The sequence below is a fragment of the Sprattus sprattus genome, assembly GCF_963457725.1.
Source record: "Sprattus sprattus genome assembly, chromosome: 6".
Taxonomy (NCBI): domain Eukaryota; kingdom Metazoa; phylum Chordata; class Actinopteri; order Clupeiformes; family Clupeidae; genus Sprattus; species Sprattus sprattus.
Genome location: NC_137925.1, coordinates 29,140,255 through 29,157,573, shown reverse-complemented (window position 1 = coordinate 29,157,573; position 17,319 = coordinate 29,140,255). Strand labels below are relative to the sequence as shown.

General features: G+C 42.7%; 1 protein-coding gene across 1 annotated transcript in view; it reads left to right on the top strand.

The window, feature by feature from the left end:
- Window positions 1-17,172, top strand: part of fgfrl1a (fibroblast growth factor receptor like 1a) — a 57,878-nt gene extending 40,706 nt beyond the window's left edge. The window contains exons 4-7 of the mRNA XM_080840758.1: window positions 11,855-11,932; window positions 12,164-12,448; window positions 13,374-13,727; window positions 13,972-17,172. Of these exons, the coding sequence (XP_080696884.1) occupies window positions 11,855-11,932; window positions 12,164-12,448; window positions 13,374-13,727; window positions 13,972-14,408 (1,154 nt within the window). The 3' untranslated portion in view covers window positions 14,409-17,172. The remainder of the gene's footprint in view (window positions 1-11,854; window positions 11,933-12,163; window positions 12,449-13,373; window positions 13,728-13,971) is intronic.
- The last annotated feature ends 147 nt before the right edge of the window (window positions 17,173-17,319 follow it).

Sequence of the window (17,319 nt, the reverse complement as noted above, 5' to 3'; positions counted from 1 at the left end):
ACATTATATGTTCCTTGCAGTAGAACACATTATATGTTCCTTGCAATAGGACACATTATATGTTCCCTGCAGTAGAACACATTATATGTTCCTTGCAGTAGAACACATTATATGTTCCTTGCAGTAGAACACATTATATGTTCCTTGCAGTAGGACACATTATATGTTCCTTGCAGTAGAACACATTATATGTTCCTTGCAATAGGACACATTATATGTTCCCTGCAGTAGAACACATTATATGTTCCTTGCAGTAGAACACATTATATGTTCCTTGCAATAGGACACATTATATGTTCCTTGCAATAGGACACATTATATGTTCCTTGCAGTAGGGCACATTATATGTTCCTTGCAGTAGGACGCAGTTTTATATGTTCCTTGCTTGGGTCAAGGTGTAAACAGCTCTGGGTGTGGTCAGGGTGTACACAGCTCTGGGTCTGGGTCTGTGTCTGGTCAGGTTGTACACAGCTCTGGGTCTGGGTCTGTGTCTGGTCAGGTTGTACACAGCTCTGGGTCTGGGTCTGTGTCTGGTCAGGTTGTACACAGCTCTGGGTCTGGGTCTGTGTCTGGTCAAGTTGTACACAGCTCTGGGTCTGTGTCTGGTCAGGTTGTACACAGCTCTGGGTCTGGGTCTGTGTCTGGTCAAGTTGTACACAGCTCTGGGTCTGGGTCTGGTCAAGGTGTAAACAGCTCTGGGTCTGGTCAGGGTGTACACAGGTCTGGGTCTGGGTCTGGAATTTCATTTCACTCGTGTCTGTTCATTAGTGTCTGAGCTCATGTGGGCTGGCTGGGGCCAACAGTCTGGTTCTGCATCACTGACCATCAGGAACAGAGGGAGAGAGAGGGGGAGGAAGAGAGGGGAAGAACGGAGGAAGAGAGGGGCGGAACAGAGAAAGAGATGGGAAGAAGAGAGGAGAGAAGAGAGGAACAGAGGAGAGAGGGAGAGAGGGGAGGAAGAGAGGGGAGAGGGGAGGAAGAGAGGAGAAAGGAGAGGAAGAGAGGAGAGAGGTGAGGAACAGAGTGAGAGAGGGGGGAGGAAGAGAGGGGAGGAAGAGAGGAGAGGAGAGAGAGGGGAGGAAGAGAGGAGAGGAAGACAGGGGAGGAAGAGAGGGAGATAGGGGAGGAATAGCAGAGAGAGAGGGGAGGAACAGAGGGAGAGAGGGGAGGAAGAGATGGAGAGGGGAGGGAGAGAGGGGAGGAAGAGTAGGAGAGAGGGGAGGAAGAGAGGGGAGGATGAGAGGAGAGAGAGGGGAGGAGGAGAGGAGAGAGAGGGTAGGATGAGAGGGGAGGAGGAGAGGAGAGAGAGAGAAGAGAGAGGTGAGGAACAGAGTGAGAGAGGGGGGAGGAGGAGAGGGGAGGAAGAGAGGAAGAGGGGAGGGAGAGAGGGGAGGAAGAGAGAGAAAGGGGAGGAAGAGCGGATAGAGAGAGAAGGGAGGAAGAGAGGAATGAGGGTAGGAAGAGCAGAGAGAGAGGGGAGGATGAGAGGAGAGAGGGTAGGAAGAGTGGGAGAGAGGGGAGGAAGGGAGGAAGAGAGGCAGTGGGAATAGCATTCCAATCTGTTTTTTTGGTTGAAAGAGTCTGTTGTACCATAATAGTGAAGATGAAGACAGACACAACTAGTAAGATAAAATAACAGGAGTTAATGTGTTGTTTGTGTATTTAAACAATACTGAAAAATGTACCACCTTAATTGCACATGAAGTATGTGCATGTTCATGGAACTAAAACGTTGATTAAGCCCAATGAGTAGATGAATAAGTACCGCATCGTTCATAAGTGATATATTTCATCTGGGCAGGGAGCGTGCTGAGAGGCCAAACTCAGAGGGGGGCAGGACTACTGTATGCTAATGAGCTGGAATGCACAGGTCCATAGCAAAGTAGCTTGCACTGCACTCCATCAGAGACAGAGAAATATCTCTGCACTGGAAACATTTGTGCAAGTGACTTGGCCTGTATGAAGACATTGATGAAACTGCATATGGCATACGTCAAGTAGGGGTGGGCGATATGGGCAAAAAAGAATATCTCTGTATTTTTTTTTTAATTTTGACGATAACGATAATAAGACGATATTTAAAAAAACGTGATTAGAATTCTCAGAGTTATACCTTCTTGGAGATTACAATAATGGGCACAATGTTTAAGGAAAACACTTCTTTATTGTCTTTAAACAAAAATAACTTAATTGAACAATGCAATGCAGAAATATTGAACTCTTGTAATAAAGTGCTCCATGCATCCATGAGAATTATTGCACATCAACAGCAGTGCTTATGGCCTTATTAAACTTAAATTCTGTCCAGGATTGTACAAATATACAAATACATGAGCATTAAGGCATGGATCGGGACGAATTTTTCTGTCAGAGCCAAGCCCTGTCCGACAGAATAGTAACCGAGCCCGGACCGACAGCCATATAAATAAAATTAAAAAAAAATTCGAATCTGAACCGAACCCGACGGAATCAATTTCTCAACTGTTCATAGCACTAATGCCACATTGACGTACGTTTTTTATGAATGGCCTGGCTTTATTAAACTGGGGCATCAACAGTTAAATGCTCTCTCTCACAAACAAGCGCTGTTAAACGCACAAGCGTACACAATAAGGCCAATAAGCATATTTAAATTAAATGATTCACATTGCAAGAATGTTTAGTAAAATGGTGCGGCTCCTTTAAGAGCACGTACAGGGAGGTACAACGGTAACGCATAGTTTGAATATGCTGATAGTTAGCGACAAACATTTATGTGCTGTGAAAGTGTTAACCAGTATGTGAGTAACGTGAGTTTTATTAAAGCATAGCGTGTGTAATGTGTAGCTATTTCATTCCGTTTGCTAACCTTTCCTGCTGTCTGTATTTACTAACCAACAGCAGACGTTAAGGAAAGGGAATTAACCCCGAAGTTAAAAACATGTAATCTACTTCGGCAGCGGAGCATTTTACTCCCCTGCAATCTCCAACTACGTTCAGAGACAGACAGCAGGAAAGGTTAACAAACGGAATGAAAAAGCTACACATTACACACGCTATGTTTTAATAAAACTCACGTTTTATGCTACACCAACGGAGGCACAACAGACATCACCATGCGCTGCTAACCTGTTGCAAAGTGGATGCGAAAAGCCATGTCACGTGATCACGTTGGCCCACTAGTCGTGTGAGTACCGTGCTGTGGGGAGCGCTGCTGCGCCGTAGGCTTATTAAGAACATGATGTGAACAGTTTCCCCATCATTGTTTTTGGCGAAGTCATTTAAATACTCGATAATGTAATTTTGCACATCGTTTGAACAACAATGACGATATTATCGCAGAGGATATACAGTATATCGCCCACCCCTAACGTCAAGCTCTGATGAACGGCATGAACACACACGCACACACACACGCGCGCACGCACGCACGCACGCTAGAGATGCGCGGATGGGCTATTATGTCATCCGCAACCGCATCACAAAACGCATGATCCGTCCGCTACACATCCGCACCAATTTTTTTTACCAATTTTCAAAACCGCACCCGCCCGCCATCCGCCTGTTGTTTTTAGGTATAGGCGCTGCTGACGCGAGGCTAGAAAGTTCTTGCCTGTTCTTGAAAGGAGACTGATCCAATGCCGCAAAGATATTTAAAGGATAAAGCCCCTAGTATGAAAGCCTATTGGCTATGTTGTAGCCTATCCCCAGAATATTATCAGTGAAGTGACGTCTGTCTCCGATCGATGCACAGGGAGAAACTTTAAAATAGCCAAGCACATCGGCAAACCTGATCTTACCATAGGCTAGTAGGCCTACACTTTTTTATCATTGTAATAAAACGCAATTTGGTACACCATTTTAATATGGTAATATAGCCTTGTTTTTAGTTTAGAAGGAAACACAGAGTCTGTTAGCCAATTCCGAAATTTCACCGCATTGTAGGCTTTACTGTAACAACCCCAACACTTGCCTGCTTGCCTTGTAAATCAAAGTTTTCCGACTATTTTTCTTACCTTCTTTCTTAGCTGGTGATGTTACTGAGCTAGAAGTGTAACTTGTTCTGAACATCTCGCGCTGCCAATGCCCAATGTCACTTCTGAGTCAAATCACTCCATCATCTCTTTGAAATTCCTTATTCCACGAGTGGTAGGCTACAATGACTGGCTGTTTTAAAATATAACTAATAGCCTAACGAAACAAAATAACCCAGGCAGTTTCATCTACGACACGTTAAGGCTTCTTCCAATACTGACAGCTGACTCATAGCTTGCAGGTTTGCGGCGTTGCAAAGAGACGCGACATGATAGGGATCGTCACTTAATTTGAACTTTTTTGCTTCCTTTGTTTGCTTTGTATGCATACACGGAACTAGGCCAATTTACTGCCTGATGAAAATTTGATTATTTAAAAATGTGCTTGGATGTAGGTAAAGACATTTAACAATGTGTAGATATTTTGAATTTCGTTGGGTAAACCGCCACCCGCCCGAATTTAATTAAAATATAATTTTTTGTCACGTCACCCGCCCGATCCGCGGTTTAACCGCGGAGTCCGCGGGTGCAACCGCCAACCGCGCATCTCTAACGCACGCACGCACGCACGCACGCACGCACGCACGCACGCACGCACGCACACACGCACACACACACACACACACAGAGATAAAACTGCATATGGCATACGTCAAACTCTGATGAACAGTCTGAAAAATGATGGACTGGATATTAGACATAACACAGCCTATGCAGCAAATAATCCCAATGTAAACTTTGGAAAACACAAATCCTTTTAGCAGTTATTGAGCAGTGCCAACATTCAGCTCACATAGCGCATAACACCTGCAAGCATGTCTGTGATCAGCTTTCAGTGGAGCTTTCTACTGTGGCGCTGAAGAGGAGACCCGTCCGGGGGCACTGAAGAGGAAGATGATGAGGATGAAGAGGATGTCTGAGGATGAAGAAAACACTGGAGGATCTGCTGAGACTGTTCCACTGTGGGGTGACCAACTCGAAAACAAGCTGGAGGAAACAAAGCTCTACATCACATATATTTTTAAGTTTACAAGATCAAAAAGAATATGCGTCAGCGGAAACAGGGCAGCTTTTTCGGAGCAACTGATGGACAAACAAGGTGACGGCACAAAGGTCCAAGCAGCAATAGGACTTTGTGAAGTTCTATGACTCTATGGCATTGCAGACATTGACAAGTGGTTTGATTTCTCAACTGGAAATGTTAAATGCCTCCTGGAGGCAACCCTGCACACTGAATTCCTGTAAATGACACTAGCACATTGCAACATACTGCAAAATACTTTTCATTTCTGTATTACAATTTTCCAAATGCATATTACGGTACTACTGGCACTGTCCAGGGTTATTATTGTAAACTAAAACTAAAATGAATTGTTCTGTAAAACTGAAATGAAATAATTTACCAAAAGAAAATGTTAAACTTAAACTTAACAAAACTAATAATGAAATAATTGTCATTATCATTACAAGGCAGCGGTATAGCAAGAATATGTTTGCGTCCAATAGCAGATGTAGAGTTAATGCTACATGTAGACGTACAAGCAGTGTTGTACCTGAATGCGTTCATTGAACGAAAGTTCATGAACTCGTTCATAATTTTGGTGAACGTGAACTAAACGCTCTGTATTATTGCCTGATGAACGATACTGTGAACTCGTTCATTCTTGTGGTTGTGAACGGCACGTTCACTCTTTTTAATTTCGTTCAATAAGGTGCCAGATTTTTAGAGACTTCCAGGCGAAAAACAAACATTTAACAGTCCTGTTTCCAATCGCTGCGTTTGCTTTCTTTAACTGTCAATGCCTGGCAAGTGTAAGTGCGCCGAAGTTGTGTAGAGGCAGAAAGCGGTATTGCAGATTTATAGAGATTTCGATTTTTTTTTAGCTCGCAACATATTGAAAAAAAGAACTGAACTAGTTCATTTTTTGGAGCTGTGAACTTAGTTCAAAATTTTTAATTATGAACTATGAACTGATAGCCTGGATACCAGCCTGAACTCCGCCCACAACATTTTTGGTCTGGGAGATTCAGTCTGGAGTCGAGCTAGTTGGGAGGGATTCAAGCCCACCGAAAAGTGATCTGACCAATAAAATTGTAAGGGCGGGCTTTATACGTTGATGGACAGATATAGATAGAATAGCCTATACATCGGACAAAGATGGCGCCATCTCGGGAGCTTAGTGGGACATATTTTATACGATTTAAGCTATGTACAAGACTTTTTTATGTCTACATTGACTCGGTTAGTTGTGTATACGCAAAACGAGTGTTGCCAAAGATTGTAGGTCTTAACTGAAGCACTCTAGACCATTATTGATCGGTTATGCTAACGCGTAGACAAAAAAAACATTGAAACAAATGGTAGCTTCTAGCCTTGAGTGCTAATTAAGTAACGTGAGCAGGCATATCTCAACAGATATTGACAGCGCATTCATTTTGAAAGAGGAACAGAGAAACGCAATCAAGGCATTTGTCGATTGAAAAGATGTTTTTGCCGTCCTTCCTAGGGGATCAGGTAAAAGTTTAATCTATCAGATGGTAATAATACTACGTTGCTCTGATTGGTTCTAGGTATCCAATCAGCAAAGAGGAATTTTCTTTCCTGGTTCGTTGAAACACGCCCCATAATCACAGCCCAATGGTTCAGTCTCAGACTCATATTCTGACTAGAATTATGAGTATGACATCGTCAGGCTAATTAACTGAACTAGTTCATTTTAAAATTTGTGAACTATGAACTGAACTAGTTCATGTAGAAAGTGAACTTTCCCAACACTGCGTACAAGTACATTTACAACAGGACAGGGGTTTACGCTATCATAATAATATGTTTAAATACAGGCAGCTGGCATCAGGGTCCAAGCAGAGGGCAAAAGGTTTCAGCTTCAACAGGTGAAAGAGGACCATTTGGAACAGGGGAAAACATGTTGCACCGACATCTCATGGATTTGTTGGGTAAATAGCTTTTATGGTATTATGAATGAGCATACAAAATTTCATTAAGATTGGCCATTCACACAGGCATGTATTTGCTGCTGAATTTTGATTGGCTGTTGGCAGCCATTTAGTTAAGCAAGCCAAATAGAACTTTAGGAGATGTGAGCAAATGTTTAATGCAAATAATATCTAAGTATAAGCATACGAGATTTCAAGAATTTTAAATTCAGCAGTTTTTGAGATATTGAAATGGGTCAGTAGCAGGGGCCCTTATGGATGAAATATGACGGAATGTGGAATGCCTCCAAAGAATATGATAGTAAGGCAGGATGTCAAATATAACATCACAGGATATGGGCTAGTGAAGTTCCTTGAACATTATTCACTAAGTTGCGCCGCTCCACAAATGAATCGTTTGAGCTCGGATAATTATCCTAGCCAGAAATGATTGAAGTGCAATCCTCTGGTGAAAAAAACAATGTGCAAGCCATTGGTCATAAACTTGGCCTGCATTGGCGAATGCGCTCCTTTTACTCCGGTTAAGTAACACTGAGTCAACTGATATCTTAATCCCGTCGTAGTAGCCGACCATTTAACAGATTTAACAGCAAGTTAGGCAATCAGAGTTTGTCAACCCTGATCACCTTGATCACCTCCAAGATAATGAGCAAACTGCACACAAACAGCCAATAGGTTGTCACGTTTTTGTTGCACACTTCTTTATTTAATTAAATTGCATTAAATGTGTGGTTACGTAACCAAACAGGCTAGCATTGCGATTAGATTAACCAGGCAGCACTAATCCAGAGTTGGCAGTATATCTTTTCACAAAGTGTGTCCTAATGTGATATTAACCCCCATGTATATATTTTTACTAGGTAGGATCATTCAATAAATAATAAGTGTTTGTGCAAGAGCTTTTGACAGTCCTATACAATGTTTTTGGTTTTGTTTTGTTTCCTAAAATACGGTGGTCTCTTGACATCAAAATCTGTAACACATTTGACATGTTTTCCTAGTAGAGGGAAGAGAGGTGTTATTTTCAAAGGCAACACGGAGTGATCGATATTTGAGATATGTTAATTCAGTAAAGCTCCATTCTCTCCTTGATGTTTCCTCCAATTTCACTGAGGCAGCTGTGAGGAGGGGAATGTGTGTGTGTGTGTGCGTGCGTGCGTGCGTGCGTGCGTGTGTGTGTGTGTGTGTGTGTGTGAGAGGCAGCTGTGAAGGGGGGGTGTGTGTGAAGTGGAGAGGCAGGAATGTTTAAGCCTCCTTCAAACACATGAATCCAGTTGCAGCCTCTTCATAGATCAAGCTATCAAGTATAGATCAACAATAATTTATGTAAAAATTGTCCTCTAGAGAGTATATAGCAACCAGGGTGGTGTGCCGTTATTATTATTGCATATATAATATGTATATATATATATATATATATATATATATATATATATATATATATATGTATATATTTGCATTAGTGAATATAGCATCAGAACATCCCATGATTATTCCTCAAAGTTCAATGACAAATTGCTCTGTGGAACCGAAGAGAAGGTTAGTCTCTGTGTTGAGTTCATGAGGTCTTGAGGCTGGAGGACTAAGAGCAGTGTGTGTTGAGTGAACTAAGAGCAGTGTGTGTTGAGTGAACTAAGAGCAGTGTGTGTTGAGTGAACTGAGACCAGTGTGTGTTGAGTTCATGAGGTCTTGAGGCTGGAGGACTGAGACCAGTGTGTGTTGAGTTCATGAGGTCTTGAGGCTGGAGGACTGAGACCAGTGTGTGTTGAGAGAATTGAGAGCAGTGTGTGTTGAGTTAATGAGATCTTGATGCTGGAGAACTAAGAGCAGTGTGTGTTGAGTGAACCAAGAGCAGTGTGTGTTGAGTGAACTAAGAGCAGTGTGTGTTGAGTGATCTAAGAGCAGTGTGTGTTGAGTGAACTAAGAGCAGTGTGTGTTGAGTGATCTAAGAGCAGTGTGTGTTGAGTGAACCAAGAGCAGTGTGTGTTGAGTGAACTAAGAGCAGTGTGTGTTGAGTGATCTAAGAGCAGTGTGTGTTGAGTGAACTAAGAGCAGTGTGTGTTGAGTGAACTAAGAGCAGTGAACAACTAAGAGCAGTGTGTGTTGAGTGAACTAAGAGCAGTGTGTGTTGAGTTAATGAGATCTTGATGCTGGAGAACTAAGACCAGTGTGTGTTGAGAGAACTAAGAGCAGTGTGTGTTGAGTTTAAGAGGTCTTGAGGCTTGAGAACTAAGACCAGTGTGTGTTGAGTTCATGAGGTCTTGAGGCTTGAGAACTGAGACCAGTGTGTGTTGAGTGAACTAAGAGCAGTGTGTGTTGAGTTTAAGAGGTCTTGAGGCTTGAGAACTGAGACCAGTGTGTGTTGAGGTCTTGAGGCTGGAGGAGTAAGAGCAGTGTGTGTTGAGTGAACTAAGAGCAGTGTGTGTTGAGTGAACTAAGAGCAGTGTGTGTTGAGTGAACTAAGAGCAGTGTGTGTTGAGTGATCTAAGAGCAGTGTGTGTTGAGTGAACTAAGAGCGGTGTGTGTTGAGTGAACTAAGAGCAGTGTGTGTTAAGTGAACTAAGAGCAGTGTGTGTTGAGTGAACTAAGAGCAGTGTGTGTTGAGTGAACTAAGAGCAGTGAACAACTAAGAGCAGTGTGTGTTGAGTGAACTAAGAGCAGTGTGTGTTGAGTACATGAGGTCTTGAGGCTGGAGAACTGAGACCAGTGTGTGTTGAGAGAACTAAGAGCAGTGTGTGTTGAGTGAACTAAGACCAGTGTGTGTTAAGTTCATGAGGTCTTGAGGCTGGAGAACTAAGAGCAGTATTTCCAGTCTGTGGAGGCAATCCCTGAACAAGAGAAGGAACCACAGGGTCAGTCCTCAGCCAGCCACACTAACGCCCTCTGACCCTAACCCACACTAACGCCAGCCTGATTCCCCAAAGCTGATCTGCGCCAGAAGCAGCAGAGCACTGAAAGTTTGTCCAAGTGTAAAATGACTTCATATGTTTGGTCAAATCTGGGACATTATATGCAACTATGTTTACTGTACAAAGGCTGATGTCCACTGTGTGAGTAAATGGTGCAAACGTTGAGCTATGCAGCAGTGTCATGTGAGCTCAATGTCACTAAATGTGCACATACCTAGGATGGATCTGTTCTGTTGACTTTTAAAACATTCAGTAGGCAGTGAATATCTCAGGTTTTCATTGTTATTCATTCTTTGGTAGTAATGCAATTAGTTTAGTGGTTATGCTCGTGTCTGGAGACATGTCGGCTCAAGACACATCGGCTCAAGGCACAAAATGGTAACTGGATAATTCATGCACTGCATTCACAACTTTGTAGAAATAGTAATTAGGTCTGCTTTGTGTTTGTGAGTTTCGAATTTCACTGAGTTAATTGTTTGGATTGTTACTTAACACTCAGGAATCAAACCAATGATTGATCCAGTGTTCATAATAACACTGATGGCTAAAAGCCCAGAAGGTGTGTTAAACTAGACTGGCTAAAATAGATGCTGCAGTTTACAACAGAACAAGGCTCAACTGAGGCTAAAATACAAAAAGATTATAATACTCCTTTGGCAATACGGCTTGGCTTCCATTTCAACACATAATCCCCAAACCAGGCTCTTCCATATTAAAACCTTGGAGAAGTTAAACTCTGGTCATTTGTGCACGAACATAGACTTCTGGACTGGAGGCTCTGGTTTCGAGAGAGTCGCTCTGCTCTCTGTGGCTGTCTGCTGTGCTGTGGGAATGCAAACATGCAGAGGTTAAACAAACACCTCCGTCATGCAAACCCACTGCAGTGACGGAGCCAGTGGAGCACACTCACACACACACACACACACACACACACACACACACGCACACACAAACCCACTGCAGCGATGGAGCTAGTGGAGGCAGTAATTCTGTGAAATGTGTTCTGGAATGCCCTTGTGTCGTGGCGACTCTGTGTAGAATGCCCTTGTGTCGTGGCGACTCCGTGTAGAATGCCCTTGTGTTGTGGCGACTCCGTGTAGAATGCCCTTGTGTCGTGGCGACTCCGTGAAACAGAGACCTCGCTTTGTTTGATTTAGAAATCTGATGATCTTTGTGCGGCTTTTGTTTGCTGACTTTGCCAGTCTGAATTTCAGAGTTTATGTATATGAGGGTATTATTATAGTACATTATTATTATTATTATTATATTATAGCTGACAAGTCTAGTTTATGTATATGAGGGTGTTATAGCTGACAAGCTCCTCACTTTTATTCAGCAAAACTGAATAATTCAACCTCTTGCAAGGGTTCATAATAACCAAGAGTTTTCCCAGCTAAGACCCGGGCCACAATCAAAAAACAGTGAAAACCTTTAAACTTCTCCTTAGTATAACACCTTAAGCAGGCAAGAAGGCCAAAATAAATGATGGTGATTGGTGAGAGTTGGTCGGACACTGTTAAGGTTATCTTCAAGTGGAAAGGAACTTGATGAACCCAAACAGCTCAGTTCTCATACGGCATAGGTCCCAAAGATGTCTAACCCAGGCTCCTTCTGTTCATCTCATCTCTACCTGATAACTTTTATTTATCCAGTCTGTGGCCTTACAGTTATGCCTGTTCATGTGGACGGTACATGTCCTTTAAGATCCTTGTTTTGTTTTTCTATGAAAAACATACATTTTAGTTTTAACATGCATTTCTGGTAAGAGGTAATACAAATGAACCCTGCAGAAGGTCTGAGTGTGATGAGTGTGCTGAGTGTACTGACTCCTGAGTGTGCTGAATCCCGAGTGTGCTGAGTGTGCTGACTGCTGAGTGTGCTGACTACTAAGTGTGCTGACTACTAAGTGTGCTGACGTTTGGCCCACATTGGTGCTTTTTCTCACTAGTTCTGTTCTCTCTCCTTTGCTGTCGATAGAAGACTCCAGCACTGGGCAGGAAACAGCAGGTACGGTGGGAGGCTTGGACTACTCAACCCAACTATCAGGGAAACAGGGTAAGGTGTTTGTGTGTGTGTGTTTGTGTGTGTGGGTCGGGTAGTGTGTGGGTGTGTGTGTGTGTGTGTGTGTGTTTGTTTGTGTGTGGGTGTGTGTATGTGTGTGTTTGCTTGTGTGTGTGTGTGTGTAGTGCGCCCCAGGTTCACCCAGCCCACTAAGATACGTTGTGTGTGTGTGTGTGTGTGTGTGTGTGTGTGTGTGTGTGTGTGTTTGTGTGTGTGTGTGTGTAGTGCGCCCCAGGTTCACTCAGCCCACTAAGATGCGTAAGCGGGTGATAGCGAGGCCTGTGGGCAGCTCCGTGCGGCTCAAGTGTGCAGCCAATGGGACGCCCCGACCAGAGATCATGTGGCTAAAGGACAGCCGACCTCTGACCCCTGAGGAGGTCGGCGAGGGTCGTAAGAAGAAGTGGACCCTGAGCCTGAGGAACCTGACGCCCGAGCACAGCGGCCGGTACACGTGCCACGTGTCCAACCGGGCAGGAGAAATCAACGCCACCTATAAAGTAGAAGTCATCCGTAAGTCCAGAGCTGTGTGTGTGTGTATGTGTGTGTGTGTTTGTGTGTGTGTCATCCGTAAGTCCAGAGCCGTGTTTGGAACTCGCTTTGTAGTGTGTTTTTGTGTTTCATGATTTGAAGACTAGATGACCAAATACTTGAAATACCACCTTGTTGCACATCACCAAGTAGGTACACCTCTTCTTTCACAAGTTAACTTATTTCAGTGGTGTGCCACAAGTAGAAGTCTTAAATTGCTCATCAGTCATAACACAAAGCTAAATAAGCGTTATAAAGCGGTAGGCACACATGTGTCACCTTGAATTATCACGTATAGTTATAGATCAGCGTTCAATGGGGATTATAGTGACAGATTAGGATACAGTGCTGACTGAAGGGGAATCACATTAAGCTATCAATTTGTGTATTTTGTATCATCAGACCGTAACAAAGCTTGGTTTAAGATACATATTTAATTATTGAATTAGCTTCAAATTGAAGTCCCAGCTGTGTGCGCTGTGGACACCTACATGTCTTATATGCCTACAGTTCTTGGAATCTTACCTTTGCTTTCTTCATCCGAGACCAAGTACGCTATTTTTAACACCAAAAAACAAAATGAACATGTTTCAGACAATTAATGATTGATAATTGATATTCCTTCACTTCCTGGACACTTCTTGCACTATTCCTCCTTGTATATAGTAAGCTTTATCAGACCATTGCACTGTTGTATTGTATTGTGTTGTGATGTACGTATATTTTGTGTAATATGTGTAAGCACACTGAGAGCCACTTTACCAAGACAGATTCCTTGTTTGTGTAAAACTTGCTTGGCCAATAAAACCTGATTCTGATATTCCAGAGCACACCAACTCCAAGCCCATTCTGATTGATTGCTAATGATTGCTAATGATTGATAAATGATTGATAATTGATAATCCAGAGCGCACAAACTCCAAGCCCATTCTGACGGGCACACACCCAGTAAACACCACGGTGTCCTACGGCGGAGCGACCTCCTTCCAGTGTAAGGTGCGCAGCGACGTCAAGCCCGTCATCCAGTGGCTGAAGAGGGTGGAGCCTGGCGACGAGAACAAATATAACTCCACCATCGAGGTCGGCGACCATCGCTTCGTGGTGCTGCCCACGGGCGAGGTGTGGTCTCGGCCAGACGGCTCCTACCTGAACAAGCTGCTCATCACCCGTGCCAAGGAGGAGGACGCGGGCATGTACATCTGCCTGGGTGCCAACACCATGGGCTACAGCTTCCGCAGCGCATACCTGACAGTGTTGCCTGGTAACGATCTCACATACACACACACTCATAATGTGATAACAGATATTTCTCTGCATAAACATTTGCTGTTTCTTTACCAAGTTATTCTTAAAATGTTTTTGTACTGTGATGTTCTTTTAAAAATGATTAAGTACCCAAGTCTATTGCAGTTCATGTGCAATTATCCAAAGTTTTTCCCCGTCTGTTTTTAATCTGCGGGATACCTCTTTTAAACTCTGATTGTTTCTCCCGCTCCTATGTGTAGACCCCAGCCCGCACCACTACACCATCCCCACGGTGATGTCGCCCAGCCTGCCCTGGCCTGTCATCATTGGGATCCCCGCTGGAGTGGTCTTTATCCTGGGCACCATCCTCCTCTGGCTCTGCCAGTCTAAGAAGCCGTGTTCCCCTGGCACCATCGTCACAAACCAGGCCATGCCCACCCAGAACCGCCCACCTCCTCGTGACTGGGCTCCGTGTGCATCGTCTGCCGGCGATAAGGAGCACATGGGTTCGTTTAATTACGAGGAGTACGTGGCCCAGCAGCAGCAGCTTCTACTGCCAACAGGGGGCGCCACCAAAGTCTACCCAAAGATCTACACAGACATCCACACACACACACACTCAGACATCCACACACACACACACTCACATGTGGATGGGAAGGTGCATCAGCACCAACACATCCATTACCAGTGCTAGCGTCCACAAGTCAACATCACTTTCAAATCATCATACTGAAACCCTCAAATGAGTTCTGAAACTTCCTACAATTTCGTGTACATTCTCTCACCTAAAGCCAGTGGCAGAGTTTGAGTCTCCGTATCCAGACACCTACACACATCTGGAGAACATTTCAGTGACAGATGACTTCAAGACAAACAATATTTGTGGAATGAATTTCCCTCACGATCTACTCAAAAACTGGAGCTAGTGAATGTAAACAATGTTGTCAACTCTTCACAAGATGCCAAATGGACGCCACAGTTGAGGCTCCTTTTCTTTCTGATCACAATTCAACCATTTTACTTAATGATCATTTACACTGTGTACTATAACCCCAGGAACATTGTGACACACAAGCTGAATAATGACTTCTGACTAACCAATTCAATTCAATTTTATATATATAGCGCCATAACAATACAATTGTCTCAAGGCGCTTTACAGAGCCCAGAGCCTGAACCCCCTTAGGGCAAACACAATGGCAACAGGGGCAAGAAAAAAAAATCCCTGTTAGTCAGGAAGAAACCTAACCAGTCACAGCTTTGACAAGGAACGTTGGCAGCTTTCAGTATGGATACCATACATTGTACATAGGTTAACGTCTGTGATCTAAAGTACTTCTGATATTTTAATATTCTTGGAAAATCTTGTTACTCTGAGCTTGGTTTTAAACAGTAGGTGAAGATTACAATAATGGATTCACATCAGTTCTATAAATTCTGAAATGAATGGACTTCTCTGGGCAGCTGTGGCCTACTGGTTAGGGTTTCAGCCTGGAAACCGGAAGGTGGCCGGTTTGATCCCCGACCAGTAGGAAAAATGTGGGCGGAGGAAGTGGTAGAGCACTGCTCTCCCATGCCAACATCCATGGCTGAAGTGCTCACTGCTCTGGGTTAGTGTCCATAACTTCACTGTGTTCACTGGGTGTTGTGTGTGTCACTACCCTGGATGGGTCAAATGCATAGGTGGAATTCAGAGTGTGTGTCTACACCACCTCTGCCATAAAGTCACTTTCACGACTTCTTACTTCCAGCAGGGCCTGATAATGTTCAGTAAACACACGTGTGACAGTGGCTTTGATAATGTTCAGTAAACACAAACAGACGTGTGACAGTGGCTTTGATAATGTTCAGTAAACACACACAGACGTATGACAGTGGCTTTGATAATGTTAAGGAAACACAGATAGACGTATGACAGTGGCTTTTGGACCAGATGCTATTTGACCAAAATACTTATTTGCTCTGGCACTACCTCCGTGTTGGTAAAATAGCCTGATTGATAACTTTTTAAACATTAAACATTAACGTTTTATAGACTGAATACAGGCACTCTGAATTTGCAACATACAACCTCCTTCTTTAAATGGTCTTGAGTTTGACATTAGCCTACTCTGCACTTCAGCTCAGATGAAACGGTAGATTTAAATCCCAGCCCATAAACAAAAGGAAGACTACTTCACATCTCGCCCACACACGCAGCCCTTAACCCTGGTCTTTCCGTTTATGAAGCCAACTTCAAAGTCGGAAAGTTTCTTAGTAGCTACGTGTACATGCGATTGTGTAAAAATGTAAATTACTCAAATTCTTAAAATCAAAAAAAAAAAGATCATAATGTTAAAAAAAAACAACTGACATCTGCTTATCCTGTTAAGATATCGTAGTTCACTATGCTATCAATATAAATGCTTATCCTGTTAAGATATCGTATTTTGTGTTATTGCAAACAAGCTGGTCAAGTATACATTTTGTACTTGAAAGGTTGATATTTGTTTTGTCAGGATCTGGTCCAAAAGTCAACTTTATGTTCATTTTATTTTTTTGTGATCAATTTTTTATTGACACCATTAATGCAGTCAAGACATTCATGCAGTTACGACATGCAAGACAAAAGTATATCAGAACATTAATGACATTTATCATCTGGTGTACAACTCTATGTTCATTTTTCATGCGTTACCTTACTCAAAAAGATGTGTGAACGTGCCATATCCACTATTCTGATTGTGTGGTCATCCTTTGGTGATATCATGAACATGCCATATCCACTATTCTGAATGTGTGTTTATCCTTACATGATATACAAATGCATAATCCTAACCACAAAATGAAATTTTCATGCAACTCTTTAATAATGGTTTAATTACTTATCTTTTGGGAGTTCAGCTGATGTGCCTTATGAGAGTGAAACCATGACAGAGCAAATCAATGGGTTAATCAGTTTGTCAAACTGTGTCTGACAGCGTTGGTGTCCATTTTTGATAAATGTATTGAACTAGTTCATAGCTTGTCAAGTGATTCTAAAAGCAAACTTCTATTTATTTGTTAAGCAAGAAATATAGTTTCTACATGAAATGGGGCATTACTGTAGTGTGTAATTGTTTGAATCACAAATACAGAATTTATTGGATTGTGTGAACATAAGCTATCTAGTGCAGCATTCATCAGATGTGCAAGAGTGGTCCTGACCTGCGACAGTGACCTGGTGACTACCATACTGTGATGTGCGTTATCTCATACACAATATTAATGGCATTATTTGTATCATATTTAAACCCATGGCAGAAGTCTCCTGACGTGCTTTTGAAAACAATACTGTGTGCTGACAGACAAACACAAGCTAGTCATCTGTCTTCTATTCATGAGCAGCGTTGTGTCACTCTTTATATGATTACAATAATAATGAACGGTACCTAGATATATTTTCAATGGTTTATCATTTAAAGAAATAATAAAATCAATCCAAATAAATAAAAGTGTTTTGATGACTGAAAGTTCTAATGGATGAGACATACTTTTAATTTCAGAGAAGCAAACACAGATCTCACGCATAAGAATATGAGCCTAGAGATCGTAATCATCCGTTCCAGAACAACATGGCAGGGGAT